Source organism: Eurosta solidaginis, chromosome 5 (assembly GCF_040869045.1).
Source record: "Eurosta solidaginis isolate ZX-2024a chromosome 5, ASM4086904v1, whole genome shotgun sequence".
NCBI classification, from domain to species: Eukaryota; Metazoa; Arthropoda; class Insecta; order Diptera; family Tephritidae; genus Eurosta; species Eurosta solidaginis.
This window is the reverse complement of record NC_090323.1, coordinates 228,629,013-228,655,477: the sequence shown is the minus strand read 5'-3', so window position 1 is coordinate 228,655,477 and position 26,465 is coordinate 228,629,013. Positions and strand designations below refer to the sequence as shown.

The 26,465-nt window shown below is 37.4% G+C and overlaps 1 protein-coding gene across 1 annotated transcript in view; it reads left to right on the top strand.

The window, feature by feature from the left end:
• IntS10 (integrator complex subunit 10) overlaps positions 1 to 21,181 on the top strand; it is a 59,809-nt gene extending 38,628 nt beyond the window's left edge. The window contains exons 7-8 of the mRNA XM_067788735.1: positions 16,382 to 16,549; positions 20,444 to 21,181. Of these exons, the coding sequence (XP_067644836.1) occupies positions 16,382 to 16,549; positions 20,444 to 20,896 (621 nt within the window). The 3' untranslated portion in view covers positions 20,897 to 21,181. The remainder of the gene's footprint in view (positions 1 to 16,381; positions 16,550 to 20,443) is intronic.
• Positions 21,182 to 26,465: the final 5,284 nt, after the last annotated feature.

The following is a 26,465-nucleotide window of genomic DNA, read 5'->3' as shown; positions in this document are numbered from 1 at the left end:
TATAAATTGTCGGCAAAAGGCGCTCGCGTATTTTTTCGAATCAGATAAAGTTTTGTCGCCGAAGGGTATGGATACTTTATATTGTTGTTGTTGTTGGAGCAGTGCTTCGCCCCATCCAATAGGTGCGAATAATCACAAATTGTCATCAGTCCTCTAACGGGAGTCCAAGGAAACTTGCTGTTTCAACAGGGGTGGACCATATTGAGAGGTGTGTTAGAGGCGTTGGTTCCACATTACAATTGAAGAGATGGTTGGTGTCATCTGGGGATACATTGCAAGCAGGACGTATATTTTGTATGTCGGGGTTGATTCTGGATAGGTACGAGTTTAACCTGTTACAGTATCCAGATCGAAGTTAAGCTAGAGTGACGCGCGTTTCCCTAGGGAGAGTGCGTTTCTCTTCTGCTAGTTCTGGGTATTTTTCTTTGAGTACCGGATTTGCCGGGCAATTCCTGATATAGAGGTCCGATGCATGTTTGTGGATATAACTGAGGACCTGCTTATGCGTTTTTACTTCATACGACTGTGTTCTCAGGTGACGTATTTCCTCATAATGATAACGGAGATGACCCCTTAAGCCCCCGGGCTGTGTAGCCTCATCAATCAGATGTCTGTTGGTATGCCCAGTTTTCTGGGTATTCAACAGAAACTGTTTGGTTAGCATTTCATTTCTCTCCCTGTTGTTGTTGTTGTTGTAGCGATAAGGTTGCTCCCCGAAGACTTTGGGGAGTGTTATCGATGTGATGGTCCTTTGCCGGATACAAATCCGGTACGCTCCGGTACCATAGCACCATTAAGGTGCTAGCCCGACCATCTCGGGAACGATTTATGTGGCCACATTAAACCTTCAGGCCATTCCCTCCCTCCCTACCCCCAAGTTCCATGAGGAGCTTGGGGTCGCCAGAGCCTCGTCTGTTAGTGAAACAGGATTCGCCGCGGATAGGTGAGGTTGACAATTGGGTTTGGAAAAGCTATATATTGCGCTGGCAACCTGAAAGGTTGCGCTACACAGCCCCTTGAATCTGGTATTTTAGTCGCCTCTTACGACAGGCATACCTACCGCGGGTATATTCTGAGCCCCTAACCCTCCCTAATGGGGAGTACTCTCGCCTGATTGTGTAGATGGTATTCTGGGGACATAAAAAGACCGCCCGTAGCGGTTCTGAGGGCAGTATTTTGGCAGGGCTGGATAATGGATAGTTTATCATTGTATTTAATTGGATTGGTCAGGTATTTGACGGTTGACCACAATTTACTAACACCCGCAGAGAAGTTGCAGTTCTTTAGATGCTCCTCCCATTTGATACGTTTGTGTTCATTTACCAGCCGCATAATGTCCAAGTTGAGACTCCTATAATGGGGGTCTCTAGGGTCGAGATGTCTCGCCAGGTCCCGTTCTCCTGCTAAGTTTGCGGCTTCAACCGGGAAATGCGGTATGATTTCAGGTATTCTACCGGCCGGAATAAAGCGTTCAGAGGCCGAAGCGATGATCTTGCGGAACACACGCTCGCCTTGTCGAACATCAGTCGGAATGGGGAGAGCAGCAAAAGATTGATTTGTGAAGCATTCCCAGTTAGTTTTTTTTAAAATTAATAAAATTCCGCTTTTCAGAGGCGATGAAATTGGCAGGTCGCTGTATTGGAAGGAACATTGGCAGGTGGTCTGATGTTGAAGTAAGCATCGGCTGCCATTCAACGCAGTTTATGAGCCCTGCACTGACGATTGAAATGTCAGTTGAGCTGTCCCGTTACAATTGAGTTGCAGAATTCTGAAGTGCATCGGGGCGACAGTCGCCTATTACCACTTACTGTGACCGGCGAAAATCCTTGGGCTGAACCCTCCTAGAGGGTGCCGGCTGGTAATAGTCACTACAGAGACCCCGTTAGGGGAGTGCTAGCTAAGTCCAGGAATCAGTGCCATTAGTGCCTTGGCTCCTTAATAGCTCTGGCATATGGAAATGGCTCTTGAACGTGGGCTCAAGGTGGGGGCCGGACCAGTGGTGTTATGCTTTGCCGTGCCGATGGTCACCCTGGCTGGGGGCCCTCTCAAATAGCCCAGTCGCGAACGGAGCCCTCTGGGAACCAGGCTACACCCAGTTGTAATATTGGCCTTACTCCAGGTATAGCGGATCTCTGCCTGGAGTGGACGACCCCGTTCTCCGCAAATCGTGGGTTTAGCAATGGAATATTTTAAAAACAAAAATAGACATAATTTTAACGAGGCCGGAACTCGCAAAAAGCCGGAAGGGGTAACACCCATCAATCTGGGAGCTCGTGCGATGCAGGGCCCCTCTACCAGCCGCGGCGCGGTTATTGCGGGTGGTGCGCAAAAGCTTCAGGCGGCGTCGAAGCTTTGTACATCGCCCATCACTTCCTCTAGGGGAGCTTTGAGGGCGGCGGCTGGAGCTACTGATTCCGTTAGTAATCCTCTCGGTAGGCAGTTTGCTACGGGGGGAGCAGCCCGCTCGCTTGCCTTCGGCTATGCCGAAGCCGTACACCCAAAAGAAGAATAGGCCATCTCCCTCCCAAATGCGCAGTAGGCATAGGCAGGTGGCTATACGCATTCTTAAGAGGTTGACAAACGTCCCTAACTTACTCTCCATGGCGTTGCCTGAGGACGCTGAGGAGTTAGGGGCAGAAATTCAGTGGGCGAAAGCCATCGTCCCTGATTTTAGGGAGTCTGCTCCGGTGAAGGAACAGGTCTCCGGTAAGCGCAACCGTCCGATGGAGGCTGTGCAGAATGCTCCTAAGAGGTTTAGGGACAAAGACCCCTCTTTCGCAGAGGTTGCTAAAAGTAGCATCCTCATAGGGGTCTTTGAATCTAGAGAAGGAGCAGATATTCAAGGAGAAATGGGACTGGATAAGGACCGAAATGGCCAGTTTTTCAGTCGCTTTGTTAAGGCAGAACCCTGGCCCACCACCTGCTTGCAAAGAGGTGGGTTGGTACCAAGGGCATGTCAGGTTGGTGGCTTGCGATGACCAGAGGTCAGCCAACTTGTACAAAAAGGCGGTGGCTAGGTTGGGTGAGTTCTACCCTGGTGCGATGCTCAGGGCTGTCGACTTCAAGGACATCCCATCTAGGCCGAGAGCTAGGGTCTGGATACCATCCAAGCCGGATGATCCAGAGGAAGTCCTTGAGGTCATAAGGACCTTCAACCCAGAGCTACCTTGCTCTAGTTGGAGGATCCTGAAGCTGGAGCATAGCACCGGGGCGACGCGTCAGGCGATACTTATGCTCAACAAGGGCTCACTGCCTTTCTTGGAGCACGCGGATGGCGCTATTAAATTTGGGTTCGACACCGTTAAAATTAAGGTGTACACGAAGGACCTGAAGACGGCCTATGATCCGGAGCCAGAGAGCGAGGTGAAAGAGGACGCAGAACCAAACACAGTCAGCCCGACGGGTGGCAGGGTGGGCAGGGACGCGCCTTCGATCTCTTCGCTAACGCTGGATCAGCTTGGTGGTTACACTGGACGAGATCCAATGGCTGACGAAGACAGGTCTTTGACAGTGGTGGATGTGGTCGGGACTCAGCATAGTGCGGGTCCTACATATCAACCTCCACCATTATGAAGCAGCATCTGCTGCTCCAGTTTCCAGTGGGGCGGCTGATATAGCCCCTTGGGTAGTAGGGCACAAGATATGCGGGCTGAAAACAGCAGGCTGGTGAGTGGTGCCACACATGGGAAACCCAGAGCTTGCATCTTGATAAGATCTGAACTAAATTTTCTTTTTCTCTCCCAATTTAGCGACGAGGATGCGTCAGTGGTACGGATGTTACACTGACGTCTTTCTGCTTTCCTCACGATGAGTCGGCTCCGACGGAGCTAGTCGGTGAGATAGCTATGGATACGAAGGGGCCACTAATATCGGCGGGTGATGCCAATGCGCTCCTCGAAACGTGTGGGAGTGGAGACACAAACGAGAGGGGTGAGTCACTGTTTGATTTTGTTATTTATCATAACTTAAAGATTTGTAATAAATGTTTAGTACCCACGTTCGTTACTAAGACCAGAGAGGAGGTTCTGGGGTCACCCGGATCTCGGGCAGCGGGGAATCTATGATAAAAAATTGGATGGTGCTTGATGACCACTCTTTTTCGAATCAGATTTGTCCGCTTCGACCTTGGCGGGTGGCGCTTAAAACTGTCTGGCATAGGAACCTTAATTACGCCAACTCGGGTATCTATAGTGAGGAGCTTCAAAAGAGGCTTACAGGATCAAGGTTGCGTGATTTTTATTTGAATGAACCACAAATCCAAAAATAAAATGTATTTTTTTATTTGAAAATTTTTTCAAACCAAATATATTTTTTATTTGTTATTTGATTCTTTAGCCGAATCAAATATACTTTTTATACTCAGCTATACTTGTACACAGGGTATTATATCTTTGATTGGATAACGGTTGGTTGTACGGGTATAAAGGAACCGAGATAGATATAAACTTCCATATATCAAAATCATCAGTATCGAAAAAAGATTTGATTGAGCCATGTCCGTCCGTCCGTCTGTCCGTTAACACGATAACTTGAGTAAATATTGAGATATCTTCACCAAATTTGGTAGACGAGCTTACCTGGACCCAGAATAGATTGGTATTGAAAATGAGCGAAATCGAATGATAACCACGCCCACTTTTTATATACATATATAACATTTTGGAAAACACAAAAAACCTGATTATTTAGTAAATAATACACATAGAATGTTGAAATTTGACGTGTGGGCTTATGTTGAGACTTGATAAAATTTGAAAAAAATTTTAAAATGGGTGTGGCACCGCCCACTTGTGATAAAATGAATTTCACAAATATTATTAATCATAAACCAAAATCGTTAAACTTATCGTAACAAAATGCGGCAGAGAGGTTGCCTTTACTGTAAGGAATGCTTTGAAGAAAAATTAACGAAATCGGTTAAGGACCACGCCCACCTTTACATAAAAGATTTTTAATAGGGTTGCAAAAAGAGCTTTATATCAATGCTATTTCATTTCCCAAGTGGATTTATAACAATAAATAGTAAAAACTTCAAATTTTAAAAAATGGGCGTGGCACCGCCCCTTTTATGACCAAGCAATTTTCTATGTTTCGGGAGCCATAACTCGAAGAAAAATTAGTTCAGAATTGTAAACCACAATATACACTTGAGCATTATCAACTTTTAAATAACTATGTTTGTAATTTATGTGAAATATGTTTTTATACTTTTCTCTAATATAAATTTTTGATGTATAAAAATATTCATTGAAAATATTTTGTAATTAGTAAAACAACTTTTAAATATTAAAATAAAATATTAAATAAGCAAAAAAGAAAGCTTTATAACATCAGGTGTGGAGGCGATTCAACTTTAATGTCATCTTTAAAAGAAAATTACACACAAATTTTAACTGACGCAGGCGTTGTATCCCCGTCCACTGCTACGCTCTCGCAACTCAATCGTATGACCGCTGAGATAGTTGGTGTTTCAGTTTCCAATGAAGTTCCTGCCGCTGGCGTATCTCCCGTTAATGGTATAAATGCTGATGTTTCTTCTGTTGGTACTACTGCCGACTGTACCGCTATCGTTGATGCCGCTGCCATTGTTACTACTGCCGAATGTACCGCTGTCGTTGATGCCGCTGCCGTTGGTATATCTAGTGGTGATGTATCCACTAATGGTGTCTCTGCCAGTAGTTTTTCCGCTATTAGTACCTCTATCAATGATATTTCCGCTGCTGACGTCTCTGTTACTAATATTTCTACTGTTACTGGTGCTATCCCTAAAGTATCTCTTTTTGGACACGAGGTTAGTTTGAATCATATGTATGGAGCTGATTCTGCTATACAATTAAGTCACTGTGTTGATAATAGCATGAAAACAGGCAGTGCTATTAATACTAACGTTCGTTCTGTAGACGAAGAAATATCTTATTTAAAAAACAAATTGAAATTGCCACTTTGATTGGGTGAATTAGAAGAAGCCATAGTAATGCCTGCTAATAATAAAAATAGTTTTTGTGATATCGAACATGCCCTTACAAAATACAGTGGCGATGATATTACATATCCTGTTGGATTTTTTTTAAAGATTTTGAAGAAATAATGAATACGATAAACGCTGATGACCACTTTCGATTGTTGACTTTACGTCGTTCTCTTACTGACACAGCAAGGGTATTTCTTTCTACAATATCTGCAACAACTTATACACAGCTTCGTGAACACCTTATAAATGAATTTGACAAAAGTGTTAGCCGTCAAGATGTATATAAGATGTTGCGTCAACGACGTTGGCAGAAGAAGAATGAATCTCTTCATTGCTATATTCTGTGCATGCAATCAATTGCAAGACGTTCTGATATCACTGAATCAGAAGTGATTGAATTTATTATTGATGGATTGGAGAATAATGTTTCCAATATAACCCTTCTTTTAAGTGCTCGAACAATCAATGAGTTAAGATGTTGGTGTCCCGGTATGAAAGGAAATATTTGAGCCGTGAAAGCGAAAAAATTACTAAGCTACCGTTCAAGGAAAGCAAATTTGAAAATAAAGTGCATACAAATATCGGTTTTAAACAGGACATATAAAGCCTAACTGTCCATACCCTATGAGATCAAAAGTATCTTGTTTCCGATGCTGGGAAATGGATCATGAGTATCGTTCATGTCCAAATCCCAAGAAAATTTTACACAAGCTAGTTAAGCAACAAATAGCTGCAATTAACGATTTCGAAGATGTAGACCGTTATGAAGTAGTAGACGCTTTTAATGAAGTATGTATTAAGTTCCATAATAATGAAAAAACAGTTTTTAACAAGTATATTTCTTTCTTTGACACCGGTAGTCCGGTTTGATTCGTGAATCTGATGTTCCAGTTGAGCTGACAAGAGCAAGCAGACGTCCATTCAATTAAAATTTTATTGGTGTTGGAGGAAATAAATTATCAATTAAAAATGAGTTAGATTGTTTAGTAAATTTTAAAAATGAAATAAAAACAATTAAGTTTTTCATACTATCGGATGAATTTTTGCTCATGCTAGTAATTTTGGGCGGAGATTTCCTGTCTAAATTTAATATTTGTTTAAAAAATTTTAAACTAAAATATTCCAAGGAAAAATTAATACAAATAAGGAAAATTTGTGGTATTGTAAATGAAAAAAATTTAGCACATAATGTCAGTAGATACGATCTTTTAAGATCAATCAATGATAGTCCGAAGCCTACTTTATCTCTAGTAAATGGATGTCATAATAAAAGTGCAGATACTAATGATAATTTTGCATTGATATTTTTCCGATTTGCCAGAACCAGATATAAACCTTAAATTATATAAAACTAAGAAATTAATTTTGCATGATATAATAACAAAATCCTACCTTAAACCAAAGGATATAACTGTTCGTCCACTCGATTATGAAATGAAAATTCATTTGACGACCGAAACCCCGTTTTATTGCACCCCGCGACGCTTATCTTATTTAGAAAAAAACTGAGGTACAAACTACTATTGATGAGCTGATGAAGGAAGGGATCATTAGACCTAGTAACTCCCCATATGCTTCTGCAATAGTTTTAGTTAAAAGAAAAGGTAAAATGCGAATGTGTATAGATTACAGAGGTTTAAATAAATTAACAGTAAGGGATAATACCCGCTACCTTTAATAGACGACTGTATTGAATATTTAGAAGGGAAAAATATATTTACAGTATTAGACTTAAAAAGTGGATTTCATCAAGTCAAGATGTCTCCAGAATCTGTTCAATATACTGCTTTTGTAACGCCGAATGGGCAATATGAGTATTTAAGAATGCCATTTGGATTAAAAAATGCACCTGCTGTATTCCAAAGATTTATAAATACGATTTTTAGAGACTTCATTGATTCAAAACAACTAATTATATATATGGATCATATATGTAATACTCCTATATTGCTAATAGAAAATGCTCGCAAAGTGTTTTGAATCGAAATCAAAACAAGACAGCCTATAAAATTTTTGTGATAAGTGTGACAAAAAAAATTTTTATTTAGGTACATGCGGTTATTGAATACAAAAACAAAAACGTGTAAACAGTAATATATCGGCACTCTGATGTTTGGGAATGTACCTAGCCTTCTGTAGCAATATAGGAGTATTACATATACATATGATATGGATGATATAATAATAGCTTCGCGAAATTTTGAGGAACATAAAGAATTATTAGATTTAGTTTTAAAACGTATTTCAGAAAAAGGCCTAAAGTTAAATCTTAACAAATGTAAATTTGGCTATCACGAAATTGAATATTTAGGATATTTAGTAACTTCTAAAGGCATTTCACCTACAGATACTCATTTGAAGGCAATAAAAGATTATCCTATACCAAGAAACCAAAAAGAGTTAACCTCTTGCATAAGACTTTTTTTCTTTTTTCGACGCTTTGTAACATCATTTTCTCGGATTGTGAAGCCATTACAACAACTGCTTAAACAAAATGTAGGCTTTGATTTTAACGAACAGTGTGTTAGTGCATTTCAGGAACTTTAAAAGAAACAGAACTACATTGTGATGCAAGTTCATTGGCGTTCGGAGCAGTTTTATTGCAGTGTCAAGATGATGGTAAATTTCATCCAGTTTCTTATTTTTCAAAAACTGCTACAAGTGCTGAAAGCAGATACCATAGTTTCGAACTTGAAACTCAAGCAATAATTTATGCGTTGAAAAGATTTAGAGTATATCTTGAAGGTATTCCATTTAAAATTGTTACAGATTGCAATTCACTTGCATGGACTTTAGGGAAGAAACAGGTGAATGCTCGTATTGCAAGATGGGCATTAGAACTTGAAAGTTTTAATTATACTATTCAACATAGAATTGGTGCATCCATGGGACATGTTGATGCGTTAAGTCGATGTCAAGTTGCCAGCATAGATATTAGTGAAGCTGAGTTTCAAATACAGCTAGCCCATGAACGTGACAATGAAATAAGAGCTTTAAAAGAACGCATGGAAAAAGAGGAAGCAATAGACTTTAAATTTTCAAATGGTTTAATTTATAGAGACAAAGGAGAAGGAAAAGAAGCACTTTATGTGCCAAAATAAATGGAGGACAATATTATAAGACTGATACATGAAACAATAGAGCATCAATCTGTTCAAGAAACCGTGATGACGTTTTGTTTACATTATTGGTTTCCAAAAATTAAACAAAAAGTTGAAAAATTTGTACAAAACTGAAGTGTATTATTTATGCAGAGCCCGTTCGAGTAAATGAACGAAATTTGTTTAATATACCTAAAAAACCTGATCCATTTGACACAATTCATATTGATCATTTTGGTTCTCTCCCTTCAATTCAATCTAAACGGAAACACTTGTTAGTCATGATTGATGCTTTTAGAAAATTCGTTTAACTTTATCCGACAAATTCAACAAGTAGTAAAGAAGTTACTGCTGATTTAGATAAATATTTTAGTTATTATAGTCGTCCAAGGCGACAGAGTACATGTTTTACGCCATTGGATTTTGAAAACTTTTTATTAAAGCGAAACATATTACATACTAAAGTAGCTACCGCCTCTCCACAAGCAAATGGGCAAGTGGAGCGAGTAAATAGAGTTTTGAAAACTGTGTTAGGTAAGCTTAGTCATCCACTTAACCATGCAGATTGGTCCAACAAACTTCTCCAAGTGGAATATGCCATTAATAATTCTGTTCACAGTACTACGGGAAATTCTCCTAGTAAACTTTTATTCGGCGTAGAACAGAGGGGTGAAATAGTGGATGAGTTTACAGATTACTTAGATAATAGAATAAATGTTAATGAATCGCGTGATCTGGAACAAATTAGATTAAATGCATCTGAAGCTATTAAGAAAAAGCAGGAATATAATTTAAACTATTTCTTAAAAAAAGTGTGAGGGCAAATGAATATGAAGTGGGAGATTTTGTAGTTATAAGAAATGTAGATTCGGTTGTGGGAACAAACAAAAAACTCATACCGAGGTTTAAAGGCCCTTACGTAATACATAAGATTTTAGGAAATGATAGATATGTAGTGCGAGACGTAGAAAACTGTCAGTTGACTCAATTACCTTATGATGGCGTTGTTGAAGCTAATAAAATGAGAAAGTGGCTTGGAAATAATAGTAATGGTGTCGTTTCTGATGAAGAATTAAATGAGTTATGAAATATTAGCTTTTATCGGATTTTTATCTCAATTATAATTAACTGTTTATATATAAAGAATTTTAAAATGTGTAAACAATTTTAAAATATTTTTATTAAAACTTAATTTAGTTTTTAAGATATATGACCGGGGACGGTCTTAAGTCAGGTTGGCCGAGTTGTAAACCACAATATACACTTGAGCATTATCAACTTTTAAATAACTATGTTTGTAATTTATGTGAAATATGTTTTTATACTTTTCTCTAATATTCATCTGTGATGTATAAAAATATTTATTGAAAATATTTTGTAATTAGTAAAACAACTTTTAAATATTAAAATAAAATATTAAATAAGCAAAGAAGAAAGCTTTATAGAATAGAACCATATGTATATGTATTATTGCGCAGCCTTGCAACACTTTTAAGCACACTAAACAAATAACAACAGCATTTCAAGTGTACAGCTGGGTATGTAATGTTCGGTTTCACCCGAACTTAGACTTCCTTACTTGTTATTTTTTATTTTATCCGGCATCCAAACAAAAAATACTTTTTATCTTTTATTTGACTCAGCATCCAAGTCAAAGATACTTTTTGTTATTTTGGGTGACTTTGGTGTGGGTGTCTCGCCTTACACATCGGCTTTATCCCAAAACGTCGACTTTTGCTGTTGTAGGCGCTTGCACTCTACTTCCATGCCATGACACCTGGTGACGTTTCGGATGCGAATTCGAGATGCGACCTTTTTCTCTCTACTGTAACCTGGTCTCCCTTCTACTCCCAGCTCCCATTGGTACCCCTCACGTCTTTCATTCAGGGCCTAGTTTCTCCTGGAGCATTGGTTATTCTGAAGCCACATTCTTTATTTTATCGAATATCAATAAAACCCGTAATTCTGAGTGTGCCCGAACCGTGCGTTATATGTATACACTTTTTTTGCAAATATCAAGTTTGCCGGGAGGAATATAATAAGTTGTAGAACTGCCGCCTTGCATTTGAAAATTTTTAAAACCAAATATATATAAAGATGCAACAGTTTAAATAAAAAAATTAAAAACTTTACTTTTTAAATAACATATTACGTTAAAAAACTCAAAGAATTAGATTGTAAACGTAGAAATAAGAAAAACTATTTTTTTAAACGGTATCCTCTGAGGACACTTAACTGGGTATATGAAAAAAATTTTGTTTTCTTTCGACAGTCTCCTACTGCGCATGTGATGAGTTATGGCATCTAATAATGAATTAATAATTTTGTACAATAGAGTATGTATAAAATCGGAAGTTTTCGGTGTATGTTGCTGTTCCATTAAAGAGAGTTCTACGTGACCTGTTGGAGGCAGATTGAGGTATAGAACCAAGAGTTTAAAACTCAACCCCAAGCTTTAGCAACCATCCTGTCTGCTAATTTTTGGAACGTGAAAGACTTAAGCCTTAATTACTTTTAAATGTGTCATACTCAATTTGAAAATGAATTTTAATCAAGCTCTATTTCTCGAATAAATGCACAAATATCTCCTGAGATACTCAAAAATAAAAAATAAAAAGTAACTTTGATTTGAAGTTGGATTTTAAATCAAAAACAGATTTAGAATCACGCAACCCTGCTCAAGATTTAGTGTTCATATTCCCCAGAACTCACTAGTATACGAAGGCTCTTGATAAGGCCTGTCCTAGAAAGAAATCAAGGGGTAAGACGAAACTACCATGGTGGAACGCGGACCTAGATAATCTACGGAAAGCATTCAACCTTGCCAAAGCCTACAGGGAGGCGGAAAAATGGGATGCATACAAAATGATTCTCAGAGATTATAAGAAACTGCTAAGGTCGCCGAAGATGACCTCCTGCCGGAAGTTTTTTTTTATCGAAATGGAGACGGTATCTGAGGGATCTAGGCTCAAAAAGGTGCTCTCTGATGCTCCAAAAAGTGTCCCGGGATGCCTACAATGATCTGATGGGACATGGACGGATTCGGCAGAGAGCACTCATATTGGTGAACCGTATGAGGGGAAGTTCATTACTATGGGTAAAGGTTAGTTTAGGTTAGGTTTAGAGGGCGTGCGTGGGTGATACCCACACTCGGAGACATTTTTGTCCATTGTGGGTGCCCTCAGTAAGTACAGGGTGGCGGCAAATTCGTTTAACCTCATTGCCACCCAGCGCATAGACCTCGGCTTGGAATACACTGCATGCGTCAGGAAGTCGGAATGATTGGCTTAGCTGTAAATTTGTCGAGTACATCACAGCTCCAGTTCTCTTTTCCATTTTCGAGCCGTCGGTGCATATTGTGATGCCCCAGCCGTTGTCTAGGCCTACTTTCTATTCCTCCCTTGAAGGATATCGTATGTTCTGAACCTGGAAGTCCAAAACCCCTGTGGTGTGGTCTGTTTTGGATGTTAGGTCGGTTATTATTCCGTTTAATTGCCTCTTCGTCATATCGTCCAGAATCGTCGCGTGTCCGTGCTTAGCTGTTTTCCACATGTTGCATTCTCTCAGTCGTAGAGCTCCTCTAGCGGCTAATCCCTGCACGAAGTCTTGTAGAGGCGTCAAGTGAAAGATGACATTTAGCGCTTCCTGAGGTGCGCTGCTCACGGCGCCTGACATTCCCAGGCATGCCAGCCTTTGTACCTTTACTATGAGTAAAGTTGGAAAGACTTTTAACGTGACCCCTAAAGACGTCAGACCGATCTATCTGACATCCTTCCAGCAGAAGACATTTGAAAGATTAATGGAATCTACAATAAGGGAGTCCTTAGAGGGAAAGTTATCGACATCTCAGCATGCGTATATGAAAGGGAAATCCACGCATCGCATATGCAGATGGCCTCGCGCTGTTAGCGGGAAGTTTCCGCAGACACTATGCGATCTAATGCAAACAAGGCTGAGACTGGTGGAGAACTAGACCAGGAGTAAAGGTGCAGCCATCCTTAAGAATCTGGATTCGCTTCGTCGGACTATTGCGCTCCGACTGTAATTTTAGATTTGAAGTACGAGTGATATGGCTGACGAACTTGCAAGAGGAGCACATCCGTTCCGCTTTCGTCGTCCTGGATGTGATTGAGCATGTCGCTCGCTACCTGTAAGCCGACTTTGAGAGGGGTTTTCCTTAGGGAAGCGGGTGTGATATGGTGCAATCTTGAATCCTGCTACCACACTAAGCTCGTGCGTCTGGAATGGGACGGGAGATGCACGAAAAGTCTGCTTCTTCTGGTAGAGGGACATATATCTGGTGGTTGGTCTTATAACTGGCCTAATACCAATCGGGAGGCATGCACAACTGTTGGGTGCTCTCTATAATGATTACTACAGGAGCTGCAAAGACGAAGAGGAGATATAAACAGTCAAGAGTTTTCTGTGCGATTGTCCTGTGCTTTGGCACAAGAGGAAGAAATCTCTGGGGTCTCCCTTTTTTGACGATCTTTGTGATCTGGCGTAGTTGGAACCTAAGAAATTCCTGACGTTTGCTTAATCGACCTGTTGGTTTGAGTAGGGGGAGAGATCCTCGTGGTATCTCAACGGGACATTTATGATCCTAACTGCACTGGTTTCTGTTGAATACTCAGAAATATGGCTTAGATCCCAGAAAGGTCATAGTATTTGTCAAGAGAACGGAGTTATTTCATAACATAAGTCTTGGTTTCTGACTATATAAATCGTTTATTTGATTAAAAAGACCCCCTAATATACGTCTTTATATATTGTAACGAATTTTGGGAAATTCCTGATTACTTTGCAGCTTCTGTTAACGTTCGAATATATGAACTGTCGAATAAATAACTGTAATATTTAGTATAGCAAAATGTTCTTTATTTACAACTCTACTGTAGTAGCAGTACTTTACAATTACAATATTCTAAATATTCCCTCGGAATTTTGTTCTCGCAGATTTTTTTATTCCCGCGGAAAAATTCCTCCAATTCTTTTCTCCTAGTGAGAACAATAATTGGGGAATAGGAATTTCGAATTTTCGAAGTCAGCTGTTTTCTCAATTGAAATTTCGTTGCGTATTTCTTATTTTGTTTAAAAAATAGAAAAGTTTAGTTATTGTTGCGAATTTGTTGGAAATTAAGAAATAAAATATAAACAATGCACAGTATTGCATTTCATGTGGTATTCACTGAAATGAGTAATGAATTGGTCCACACAGCAACATCAACAGAGGAGCGTAAGAAGAAGAAGACGGCGGGATAACACAAATCCGCTGGAGTTGCCTGCTTCCATTCAGCTATGCAATTTTCTGGCGGCCAAGTCGAGTTGAATTCGTCTTTCGTCATATGCCAAAATCTATTTAAAACTTCTTAAAAAATCCTTGCACAATTTCTCGATGGCTGCATCAAATATACCAGGAGCTCTCCCGTTTCTTATAACATACTTTTCGACTTAAAGAATATTGTTGTAGAATGTACATATTTTAGCAAAAGTTTGGACAAATAAGTGTTCTTTCGTAAAGGAACCAATTTACTTTAACTATTTTGATGCATTCCCTTTAATTTAAGAAGTGAAAAAAACTCCTAAGAAATGGCAGAGGAATCTCCCTCCCACTCACATTCATAACACCTACTTTTCTCCCATAATCGGTTTCCGCTTTTTCGAACATTGTTCAGAATAAGAGGAAAGGGAGAAGGGAAAAAACTCACAAGGAATTTTTATTTAGAATACGGGAAATGGAAGAAGGGAAAAAACTCGCAATTAATTATACTCAGCGTGCTTTGCACTTATACTAACTTTGATTGGATAACCGTTGGTTGTACAAGTATAAAGGAATCGAGATAGCTATAGACTTCCATATATCAAAATCATCAGTATCGAAAAAAAATTTGATTGAGCCATGTCCGCCCGTCCGTTAACACGATAACTTGAGTAAATATTGAGATATATTCACCAAATTTGGTACATGAGCTAGAATAGATTGGTATTGAAAATGAGCGAAATCGGATGATAAACACGCCCACTTTTTATATATATAACATTTTGGAAAACACAAAAAACCTGATTATTTAGTGAATAATACACCTAGAATGTTGAAATTTGACTCGTGGACTGATATTGAAACTCTTGATAAAAATTTAAAAAAAAAATTTAAAAGGGGGGTGGCACCGCCCACTTGTGATAAAATCAATTTTACAAACATTATTAGTCATAACTCAAAAATCGTTAAACCTATCGTAACAAAATTCGGCAAAATAAGGAATGCTTTGAAGAAAAATTAACGAAATCGGTTAAGTACCACGCCCACTTTTATATAAACAATTTTTAGAATGGTCGTGGACGAATAAAATAAGCTATATCTTTGCAAAAAAGACCTTTATATCAATGGTGTTTCATTTCCCAAGTGTATTTATAACAATTAATAGGAAAAACTTCAAATTTTAAAAAATGGGCGTGGCACCGCCCCTTTTATGACTAAGCAGTTTTCTATGTTTCGGGAGCCATAACTCGAAGAAAAATTAACGTAGCAGGAAATATTTCTAAAAAAAATGGACAGGATCAGTTAAAGACCAAGGCAACTTAGATATGAAACAAGTTTAAAATGGTCGTAGACTAGAATAATAAGCTATAACGTAGCAAAAAATAGTTTTGAATCAATGATATATCACTTATCAAGTTTTATTGTAAGAGGAAATGGGGAGATATTTTTTTAAATGGGCGGTGCCACGTGTTATGTAGAAAAGTAATTTATCTGAAATGAAAAGTACAATTGAAGCTCACGCTGAGTATATAATGTTCGGTTACACCCGAACTTGGACACCTTTACTTGTTTTTGTTTACAATTGGGCTGAATACTCGCGTACTTCACTTATAGCGAGTTAAAAGCAAACTGATTTGTTATGCGTCAGCTTGCGCTGCTTTCATACTCTCAGTTGTCCCGTTCGCCTATTTCTTCTAGGGTCTAGGCCTTTCGCGAACAGCCTTCTCGAACAGCTTCTTATTTATTTCTCTTTTTTCTGATATTCGCTTTTGTCTTCTAGTTATATGCGTGTTGTATGTGAGTAATAACTTCTCCTCTTAGGTGATGACTACATGTGTGTATGTGAAAAAATCTCTTCGCTGTTTGCATCTATGTTTGCATGATGTTTACATGCACATATGTGTGGTTGCTTACTTTGTTGTTGTATATTTATTTACTAGCAGCATAATACTTATACTTTATATAATAAATTTCGCTGATAGCCTCATATAATTTCCTCAAAGTATTTCTATCCTTTGCATAATATCATGTGTAATATATTTATTACAGCTGCAAGGTTTTGAATGCATTGTAAAAATCATTGCCGATTTGCCAGCAACACAAGGAAATATTTTAGAACATCTAACGCTGAAGGTGCCCCGACATATGATTTTTATACCACTCACGCAAAAGGCATTGGTACAGTACTGCACTAAAGCTATTGTGAATACATTAAGTGTAAGTAGAAAATAAAATTATATATATATAAACCATATCGCATGTTATATAATGTAAACTGATTGAACTTAAAATACTTTTTACTACCTTTATATTAAGTCCCTTTCATGTTTGTCCCCTCATTTCCATAGGAATTTTTGACCCACGGAAGTCTTTTTCGGTAACTTTCCGTTGAGCTAGACACTTGATACTTAGAACACAGTTCAGATCTGGGGGCATTACAATCCAAGTGGAAAAATCCGCTAGGTGGCGCACGGATCGAAATATACAGAAAATTTATTTTAAAATGGAAATTTTGCGATCGACTTTTAACTAACTTCTCGGTGACCCAGAGACTTTATACTTAGCACATAGTTTGCGAGTCGATGGCACTACAATTCGTGGAAAACAAAATGCCGCCAGGTGGCAGACGAATCGAGATAAACGAAAAACCCCGAAAAACCGCAAGGAATCTTGCGATCGATTTTTAAGTAACTTCCCGGTGAGCTAGAGACTTGAAGCTTGGGCCGTGGGTCAGAACCCGGTGACAATGCAACATTTGATCAAAAAAAATCGCTAGGTGGCACGCGGATCGAGATATTGAAAAAACTAGTTTTAAATTGGGAATCTTGCAATCGATTTTTAACTAACTTCCTGGATATCTAGACTTTGAAACCTGAAATATAGTTTTAAACTCGGTGACAGTGCAATTTTTGATCAAAAAATTCGAGCTACATAACGCACAAGTCGAACTATTTAGAAGATTAGGCCATACCTTCATGGCTAGTCTCCTGAGTGTTGCAGGCGTTGTAGAATTCCACCTCGTTGAAGGCCCAACTCAATGCACGTCCTTTTAGGCATAAGCGACTTTCACCACGATTCTTTTAGACGTTCAGGCGTATGCGAATTTCACCACGATTTTCAGCTGTGCAAATTAAGTAGCTGACAAACGAGGTGGAATTCTCTTGTTATGATGCGAGGTGGAATTCTGTTGTTTTCGCCAGTGTTCTCAGCGAAAATTCCACTCATTCTCTTAAATCTTGCTATTTTGAACAAATAAATAAAGATAAGAATTTTAACTTAGGAATTACTTAAATTACTAATCAAAGTTGCAATTGCCTTTTTGTAGACAGTACCAAAAAATTTAAAATAAAAAGATGATAAAAAATTTTTAAGGAATACCTTTATATAAATGGACCAAAAAATAGAAGGCAATTTTTCTTTTAATACAGACGTAGTCTTGTTGAATTTTGACTAAAAAACTTTAACAATAACTCTTGTTAAAGATTTTTGGGATTTAAAACTATAAAGGTGGAGCGCAATCTTTCCATTTAAGGCAAACCATGTACGTGGAATTAACTAATTGATTATTTAAAATTTAAACACGCACTCTACCTTTATAATTTTAAATCCCACAATTCTTTTACAAGAGCTATTGTTAAAGTTTTTTAGTCAAAATTCAACAAGACTATGTCTGTATTAAAGGAAAAATTCCTGCTATTTTTTGGTCCATTTATATAAAGGAAGACCTTAAAATTTTTGTATCATCTTTTTATTTAGATTTTATGACACACTGATATAACCAACTGACTAGATCATGCTGACATTTAGAGAATACTCAGATAGACCAAAATAGGGGACATACATACATATGTATGTGCCTTTGGATCTCATTTTTATAATGGAACTCTATGAAAAAACAAAAGTTTGTGTTTTCCCCAAAAAAAATTTAATTTTGAATTACATCTGTTAACAATAAAACGTACGATATACCACCTGGGCCCGTATCGTGTTATACGATCCGTGATCAAGTTAAATTTTTTAAATCGCAATAGCACTGAAATGGTGATTGGATTGAAGTAATACGTGAAATAGTGGCTACAAGTACTTATAGAATTCATAATATTTTATCATTTTTACGAGAAAACATTTACAGCTTCATATTTATCGTTTGAGTTAAAAATTGTTTTCGATACGTGATCGTATAACACGATACCGGCCCTGTTTTCAAATTTCCGACCTTGCGCGAAACTTGTTTAACTTCACTTGCATTATTTTCTCATAAATATCTTAGCTCAGAATAATATAAATCTTTCTGAACACATTTTTTAAAAATTTAAAAACATCTCGAAACATGTTTGAAACATTTTCAAGCCTTTCAGATCAAAATACCGATTATACAGTTTTGAACCTCATTAAATTTTGGTCATTTAAAAATTTTCCATATAAACAGAAAAATTGCTTAAGCCTTATCATTGTGAATGCATACAAGTGGCGAATGTTAGAAAAAACGTTCACAATAGTAAACAGCCTGGATCACCTGTTGAATCGCTGTTCGATTGCTTAAATCTTTTGCTCAAATTTTTTTTTTCAAACATTTTTGTAGACGACTTCCGTTACTCACATATTTTAAAATGTCTGCTTAGCTTGCGGCTCATATTTTCTCTATGAAGTAGATTTTGAAAATAAATATTAATTTGTAGTCTCATTTTCTGTAGACTCATGTAAAAGAAAATTAGTTTGAAACATGAATGGGCAATTCATGACACATTAATTTATTAACCGCGAACAAAAAACAAACCTTTCTTCCATTCTCTGGCCATTCGCGACAGCCGTTCTCCCTGTCAGCAAATATTTGACAGGTGGGTATGGCAATGGAGGAAGAGAAAGATTTTTCACTTGTATGAATTCACAATGAGCCTTATAGAGAAAATGTTGCCACAAGAATTGTTTTTATGAAGTTTCTCTTTTGCTTAATTTAAATTGTTTTGCTAAGTATTTTACTAATACTATGTTCAAACAGAAAATTTATTTGAGGCAATTTCGATTTAAATTGAGTGGTGTTCATACAACTCAATTTAGCTTACACAATAGTAATTTGATAGCTGGTTGGCTCATCTCTGCAGCAACAACATACCTTTGTTCAGTCTGTCAAAATGTGCTACAACAACAACATGTGCGTGTTGGTATTAGGCGAATGGAATGGAATGAAAACATAAAAGTTTGCAATTTTTGTGTGTTGTAAGAAAATGTGTTCAATGCTTTGGTTTAATTTTGAATTTGTCATCTTTTTTGACAATCCCTACGCCAGTGAAATGAAAAAAATAAAATCAGCTGATGAGATGAGCCAACCATATAGTTGAGCCATGCGTAACTGACGTTTAAATCTACTCAATAAACACACCTTAGAAGGTTGCATTTGCAGTTTGAAACAAATTTATTACGTAATTTTTTTTTTTTAAATTGGCAACTTATCATTACAATTTATTATATTGTAACAAATTTAGTGCAATTCCGCTTATTTGCAACCTTCTGCTAACGTTCGAAGCAGTAAACTGTTGAATAAATAACTCCAATGTTCAATAATACAAAATGGTCTTTATTAAACTACTTTCACAATAACACTTCTACTTCTCGACATATAGCGTGCTTAAATCAAACTGATTCGTCGTGCCTCAGCTGGTGCTGGTTTTATACTCTTTGGCTTCCTCGTTGACATATTTCTAGGCGTTTCTACTTCTAGAATTTGCTACTTGTTTACCAGCTATAAAATTACCAGCTATAACTACAGATGCACGTTATAGCTTCTCATATGCGCGTGTATATGTGAGTGATACTTCCACAGATGATTGCCTACTTGTGGGAGTAACTCAGATATATGCATGTGTTTGTGCGTTGCTCTCCGCTGCTTGTATGGACATATGTATAGACATAATGATTGAGTTGTTGATGTGCATACAAGTCACTGCTTAGTATTGGCTTAGAGATGATAGTATCCCTTAGTGTTGCTAATATTCGTCACAATATGATAAATTGCGTAATAAATTGCCCAGATGGTATCAATTGTCAATTTGGTGTGTGTTTGTACATAGTATAAGTATAGTATATTGATACAAATGTATTTTTTTTTTCCAGCGAAAGCTTTATGAACCGAATTGTTCTGATCAAATACTGGGAGATTTGCTGGTTTTACTACAATTTGAATATCCACGGGATACACTAATGGCAGAGCAAATATTTGCACTTATAACATCACGATGTGCCTTTGTTTATCGTCCATTCACTACGTACATTATATCAATCGATTTTATTGAGGAATTCATGCATATTTGGCATACACACAATGAAGATTTTACTTTCGACATATCGTCGTCACCAATCCAAGCCAGCTCAAGCGTTTGCAGGGTGGGATCGCGTGGCACAGAAAAGGGAACAGCGCGAGAAGATTTAAGATTGATTATGAAACAGCAAATAGCGCGTGCTAATGAGCCCCTTACTACATTAATAGCTAGTTTTATTGCACAAGAGCATATGGAATTGGTAAGAAATATGTTTGGGGTAACCTTGACAAATGACGGATCATTTTAACAGCAATCAGCAACGACCAAAAAAACTGTAAATGAATACTAAAATGAATAAAAAGGTCTCTCTAAAATTTTAATTTCATTACAACAAAAAGCTTTGAACTCACTTGATATTCAAAACAAAAAAAATAATCAAAACACTTTTTAAATAGTTGAAAATATAATACTATAGTACCTGGGCGACCGGGCTTTGCTCGGCAACGTTTCGTTGTGCTGGCAACGTTTTTCGAGTATCTTCATGCGCCGAATTATTAATTTCAAACATTTTTTTAGTTATACACTATGAAAGTCTCACTTTACAAAAACTTGTAAATTTCACGAATGGCAACTATCAGTTTAATTAAATGTCAACCTACTTCCCTAAGCGCCATCTGTTGGTAAGTAGTTAAATGGTTAGATGTCGTTTCAAAGTGAACATATGCCTCTAGTGTTCAACGGTAGCCAATTACCATGGTGAGATATCTTTTTGCTATGGTGAGAAATCTTTCTAATAGTAATCTCTGAGAAATTGCAATTATTCATTTCATATTTGCTAAAAATATGCATTTAAATATATTTTGCTAGAATTTGCCACGGTGCCTTGGTATTGCATTTCAATTTTATTAGCGTGTATGAAATTATGAAAATAAAGTCGAATCATGTGTAAGATTTTTTTACGAAGATTTTCAACTTTAATGTTTCCCTTTAAAGCTTTAATAGAATATGAGTAAGTAGAGTACTATTTCGTCTAACTACCCCAACCCTAAATGGCAACCCTACTCAAAAAGGTCCCTATTGTAATGCGGAGTGAAATACCTTTCGTTTGATACCCATATCGGCATATCTCATGAATTTTTTTTAATTTCGAATAGGTGGCAACCCTAAATAGCAGCCCTGCTCATTGTAATGTGGAGTGATATACCTTTCGTTTGATACCCATATCGGCATACCCATTACATTTTTTTTATTTCGAATAGGTGGCAACCCTAAATGGCAACCCTACTAAAAAATTTCCCTATTGTAATGCATTTTTTTTTTCGAATAGGTAGCAACCCTAAATGGCAACCCTGATCAAAAATGTCCCTATTGCAATGCGGAGTGAAATATCTTTCGTTTAATACCCATATCGGCATATCTCATGCACTTTTTTTTCGAATAGGTGGCAACCTTGTGAAACATTCTGAGTGGCAACACCAAGGTAGAAAGTCTTAGAAGGCGATACATTATCTCTGCCAAATTTCATTCAAATCGGTTGAGCCGTCCCCGAGATCGTTCGGCTATACAAATATACAAGAATTGCTCGTTATAAGGTAAGCACAATTTTTTATGCAGCAAATTATTCAAGCCTAGTTCAAACCTTCCCCCGAATTCCAACATTTGCTAACACTAAAACTCCATCGCTTCTAAAAATATCTAAAACCGTATAAATTAGGCAGAAAAATATCCAACTATTAGTGCCATCCATTTATACAACAAGTCATAAGGAATAACCCCTTATAAGCCCCGTCACATAAGCAGTTTTTCATACAGATGCCTTTAGCGCAATCTTATGCATGATGAGTAGATTGCATGGTAGATTGCATGTATTTATATGGAGAACGGCAGATTTAGCGACACAGGCACCATCTGATAGGAAAAAGTAGCCAACCTTAAACTTTTGTTGCAAGCAAAGCATAAGACGAAGAATTCAACATTTGCTTTGGCTAAGGGTGCTTTCACACTTTGCAAGTGAAATTGTGTTTCCCACTTTTCAAACATTTTATACCCAGCTGTACTTGTACACAGGGTATTATAACTTTGATTGGATAACGGTTGGTTGTACAGGTATAAAGGAATCAAGATAGCTATAGACTTCCATATATCAAAATCATCAGTATCGAAAAAAAATTTGATTGAGCCATGTCCGTCCGTCCGTCTTCCCGTTAACACGATAACTTGAGTAAATATTGAGATATCTTCACCAAATTTGGTACACGAGCTTATCTGGACCCAGAATAGATTGGCATTTAAAATGAACGAAGTCGGATGATAACCACGCCCCCTTTTTATATACATACTAGAAGACCCGGCAGACGTTGTCCTGCCCTAAATTTGGCCTATCTGCATACATTTTAATAAGCTTTTTCCGTCTGACTCTGCCCTCCCCCCTCTTCACTTTTTCCTAATCCTTTTATTCACTCCTCCCTCGGTCTTTTTCGCTTCATCTATCATATTCGTTTCATTCTATCTCTTTCTCAATCTCCTTCTCTCTTTTCTCTTCTCTCAATTTCTTCTCATTCTTCTTCATCCCTTATTGCCTGTCCCAGAGGGTGGTATGTATTTTATTCCAGTCCCACTCCGAGTCTCAGTCCCAGTCCTAGTCCTAATCCCAGTCGCAGTCCGTCTCTGGATAATATATTACTCTGTACTAAAGCACTCATCAACAGCTTTTATTTGATATCCATATTGTATAAACACTGTCTAGGCATTCACTGGCCCACGTTTTGGCCTATATCTCGAGACCCTAGTCACCCAGGGGTCTGAAAATTACCCTCTACACAACTAAAGACTCTCCTGAATTAAAAAAAATGTCATAGTACCTCTAAATCGCAGGCTCCCACAGAAAGAACTTTGTAATTGAAATTTAAGTAACTTCCCGATAAGATGCAAGCATGAAACTTGGAATATAGTTCAGAACCCGATGATAATGCAATAATAAGAAAAAAATTCGCCGCTATGTGGCGCAAGGATCTAGATATTCACAAAAATCGTACTTGTGGTCCGATTTGGCTCATATTTGGAAGACATAATACATACGAGAATAGAAAGCGACCTATGATGTCAGAATTTCATTAATAATATACGTAGTAATGACAGACCAGGTTTATGCTGTTCGTGTCATGTAATATAATCAAAAATATTAGTGACCAGATTTTCGCTGTTCGCCTAATATGTTATTACATTGCTATCCAACAACAAATACTAGAGCCAGCTTTTCGCTGTTCGTGTAAGTAAATGCTTTACACACACATATAAATGTATACGCTGGTATATATGTAAGAGGCCAACTTTGCATTGTCCGTCTTCCACATATTACCAGCGTGAGCTATTAGTTATTTGATGTCCGATTTGGCTCATATTTGGAACAAATATTACATACAGTCCGGTAGAAGTGACATCAAAATATTTTGGAGTTGGAGGAGGGACAAGTATACGTGGCGCCGAGTCGAGTAAAGTCTTTGGAAGGATTATGTATTAAGGACTTAGATGTAACAAATTGTCCGGAAAGAGTCCTTGTAATAATGAGTCACTAAATGAACTAAATAGAATAAGAAATAATGGACAATTAAATAAAGACTAAAAACTTGAAAATAAAATAATAAAAAAAAATTTTAAGTTAAACGGTTTTATTGAAAACAATACTTACATGAAGTAATAATAATACTAAAAGCTAGAAAATAATTAGGTAGGTTTTAGGTACTAGTCAGCACACTCACACGTAAAATTTCTAAAAATGTGAGGCGTAGCATAACCTGATTAAGGTTCAGTTGGTTTTATATATGACTATCAATAGAAATTTGACGCGTCCAACGTTTTTTTTTTTAATTGTCTGATCAACGCCCTAGATTGATGAGGAGTGTGATGGCTAGTACCTAGGACCTACCTAATTATTTTCTAGCTTTTAGTATTATTATTACTTCATGTAAGTATTATTTTCAATAAAATCGTTTAACTTAAAAATTGTTTTTTAATTATTTCATTTAGTAAATAACACACCTAGAATGTTGAAATTTGACGTGTGGACTGATATTGAGACTCTTGATAAAAATTTGTAAACAATTTTCAAATTGGGCGTGGCACCACCCACTTATCATAAAATCAATTTTACAAATATTATTAATCATAAATCAAAAATCGTTCAACCTATCGTAACAAAATTCGGCAGAGGTTTCCTTTATTATAAGAAATGCTTTGAAGAAAAATTAACGAAATCGTTTAAGGACCACGCCCACTTTTATATAAAAGATTTTTAAAAGGGTCGTGGACGAATAAAATAAGCTATATCTTTGCAAAAAAAGAGCTTTATATCAATGGTGTTTCATTTCCCAAGTGGATTTATAACAATAAATAGGAAAATCTTCAAATTTTAAAAAATGGGCGTTCCACCACCCCTTTTATGACAAAGGAATTTTCTATATTTCGGGAGCCATTACTCGAATAAAAATTAACGGATCTTAATAAAATTGGGTACACAAATTTTCCCTATAGCATGAAATATTTCAAGAAAAAATGGACGAGATCGGTTAAAGACCACGCCCACTTTTATATAAAAGATTTTTAAAATGGTCGTAGACGAAAAAGCCTTGTACCAATACAATTTTACTTTCTAAATTGAATTATAATTGGAAAACACTAAAATTTTTTAAAATGGGTGTGGCACCGCCCCTTTTATGACTAAGCAATTTTCAATGTTTCGGGAGCCATAACTCGACGAAAAATTAACATATCGTAATGAAATTGTGTACACGATTTGTTATGACCACATGCGACCTTCTAGGCCAACCCGCCCTCCCACCCCTAGATCCATGAGGAGTTCGGGGTCGCCAGAGCTTCGGCTGTTAATGGAACAGGATTCGCCACGGATAGGTGAGGTTGACAATTGGGTTTGGAGAAGCTATGTATTGTGCTGGCAACCTGAAAGGGATGCGCTACACAAACCTCTTGAATCCGGTATTTTAGTTGCCTCTTACGACAGGCATACCTACCGCGGGTATATTCTAAGCCCCTCACCCGCTGGGGCTAGCGGGTGGAACATCATCATCTTTGCTGGGTGCTTCATTGCTGCTTCCGCTTAAGAGGAGACCGAAGATTTCTCCCTAGAATCTAAGCACTTTCTGAACATTGGTTTGCAGGTCGACAGAAATTTGAACCGGGTTGAAACCTTCTATCCTTCGGGGAATTTTGGTTAACATTTTTCCTATACTCTGCCGTAGTTTTCGATCGGATGACAGCCTTCTAGTTTTATGGATCTTCTAATAATTAAACTTTGAGCTGGATACGACTACATTTCGAGAAAAAGCGAAATCGATAGTCGTCACGCCATTAATTAATATCTGAAATTGCTCTGTTTATAACAATATACATTTAGTCATCGCCAAATACATTTGAATCGCCAAAAACTTTTTAATACAAGCTATTTTGTGATTCTTGCCTAGAGGAGTTCTATTTTGAAAAGGAAATATTGATATTAAATTTTATCACAACATCTTCAATCGTTCTTGAATTCCATGCAAATATTTTGAAAAAATTCGAACGGTGTTGTGTTGTTGTAACGGTCTTATTAAGCGTTGCCCATAACGTTTTTCTAAAATAGTAAAATACGGTTTGTATTTGTAAGTTCATTTCGTAAATTGGTCCGAATGGTCGGAAGGGGTATCAAGGGAAGCGCATCACTGTCAGTTATAAAAATTCATTTGCGAAATTAGACACTTTCTAACTGTTCAAAAGTTATTTGACGAAACAGGCGCTTCACCAAATTATTAAAACAAAACACTATAAGATAGGTTACATAATAAATTTAAATGATCAGTTCGCATAATCCTTTGAAATGAATC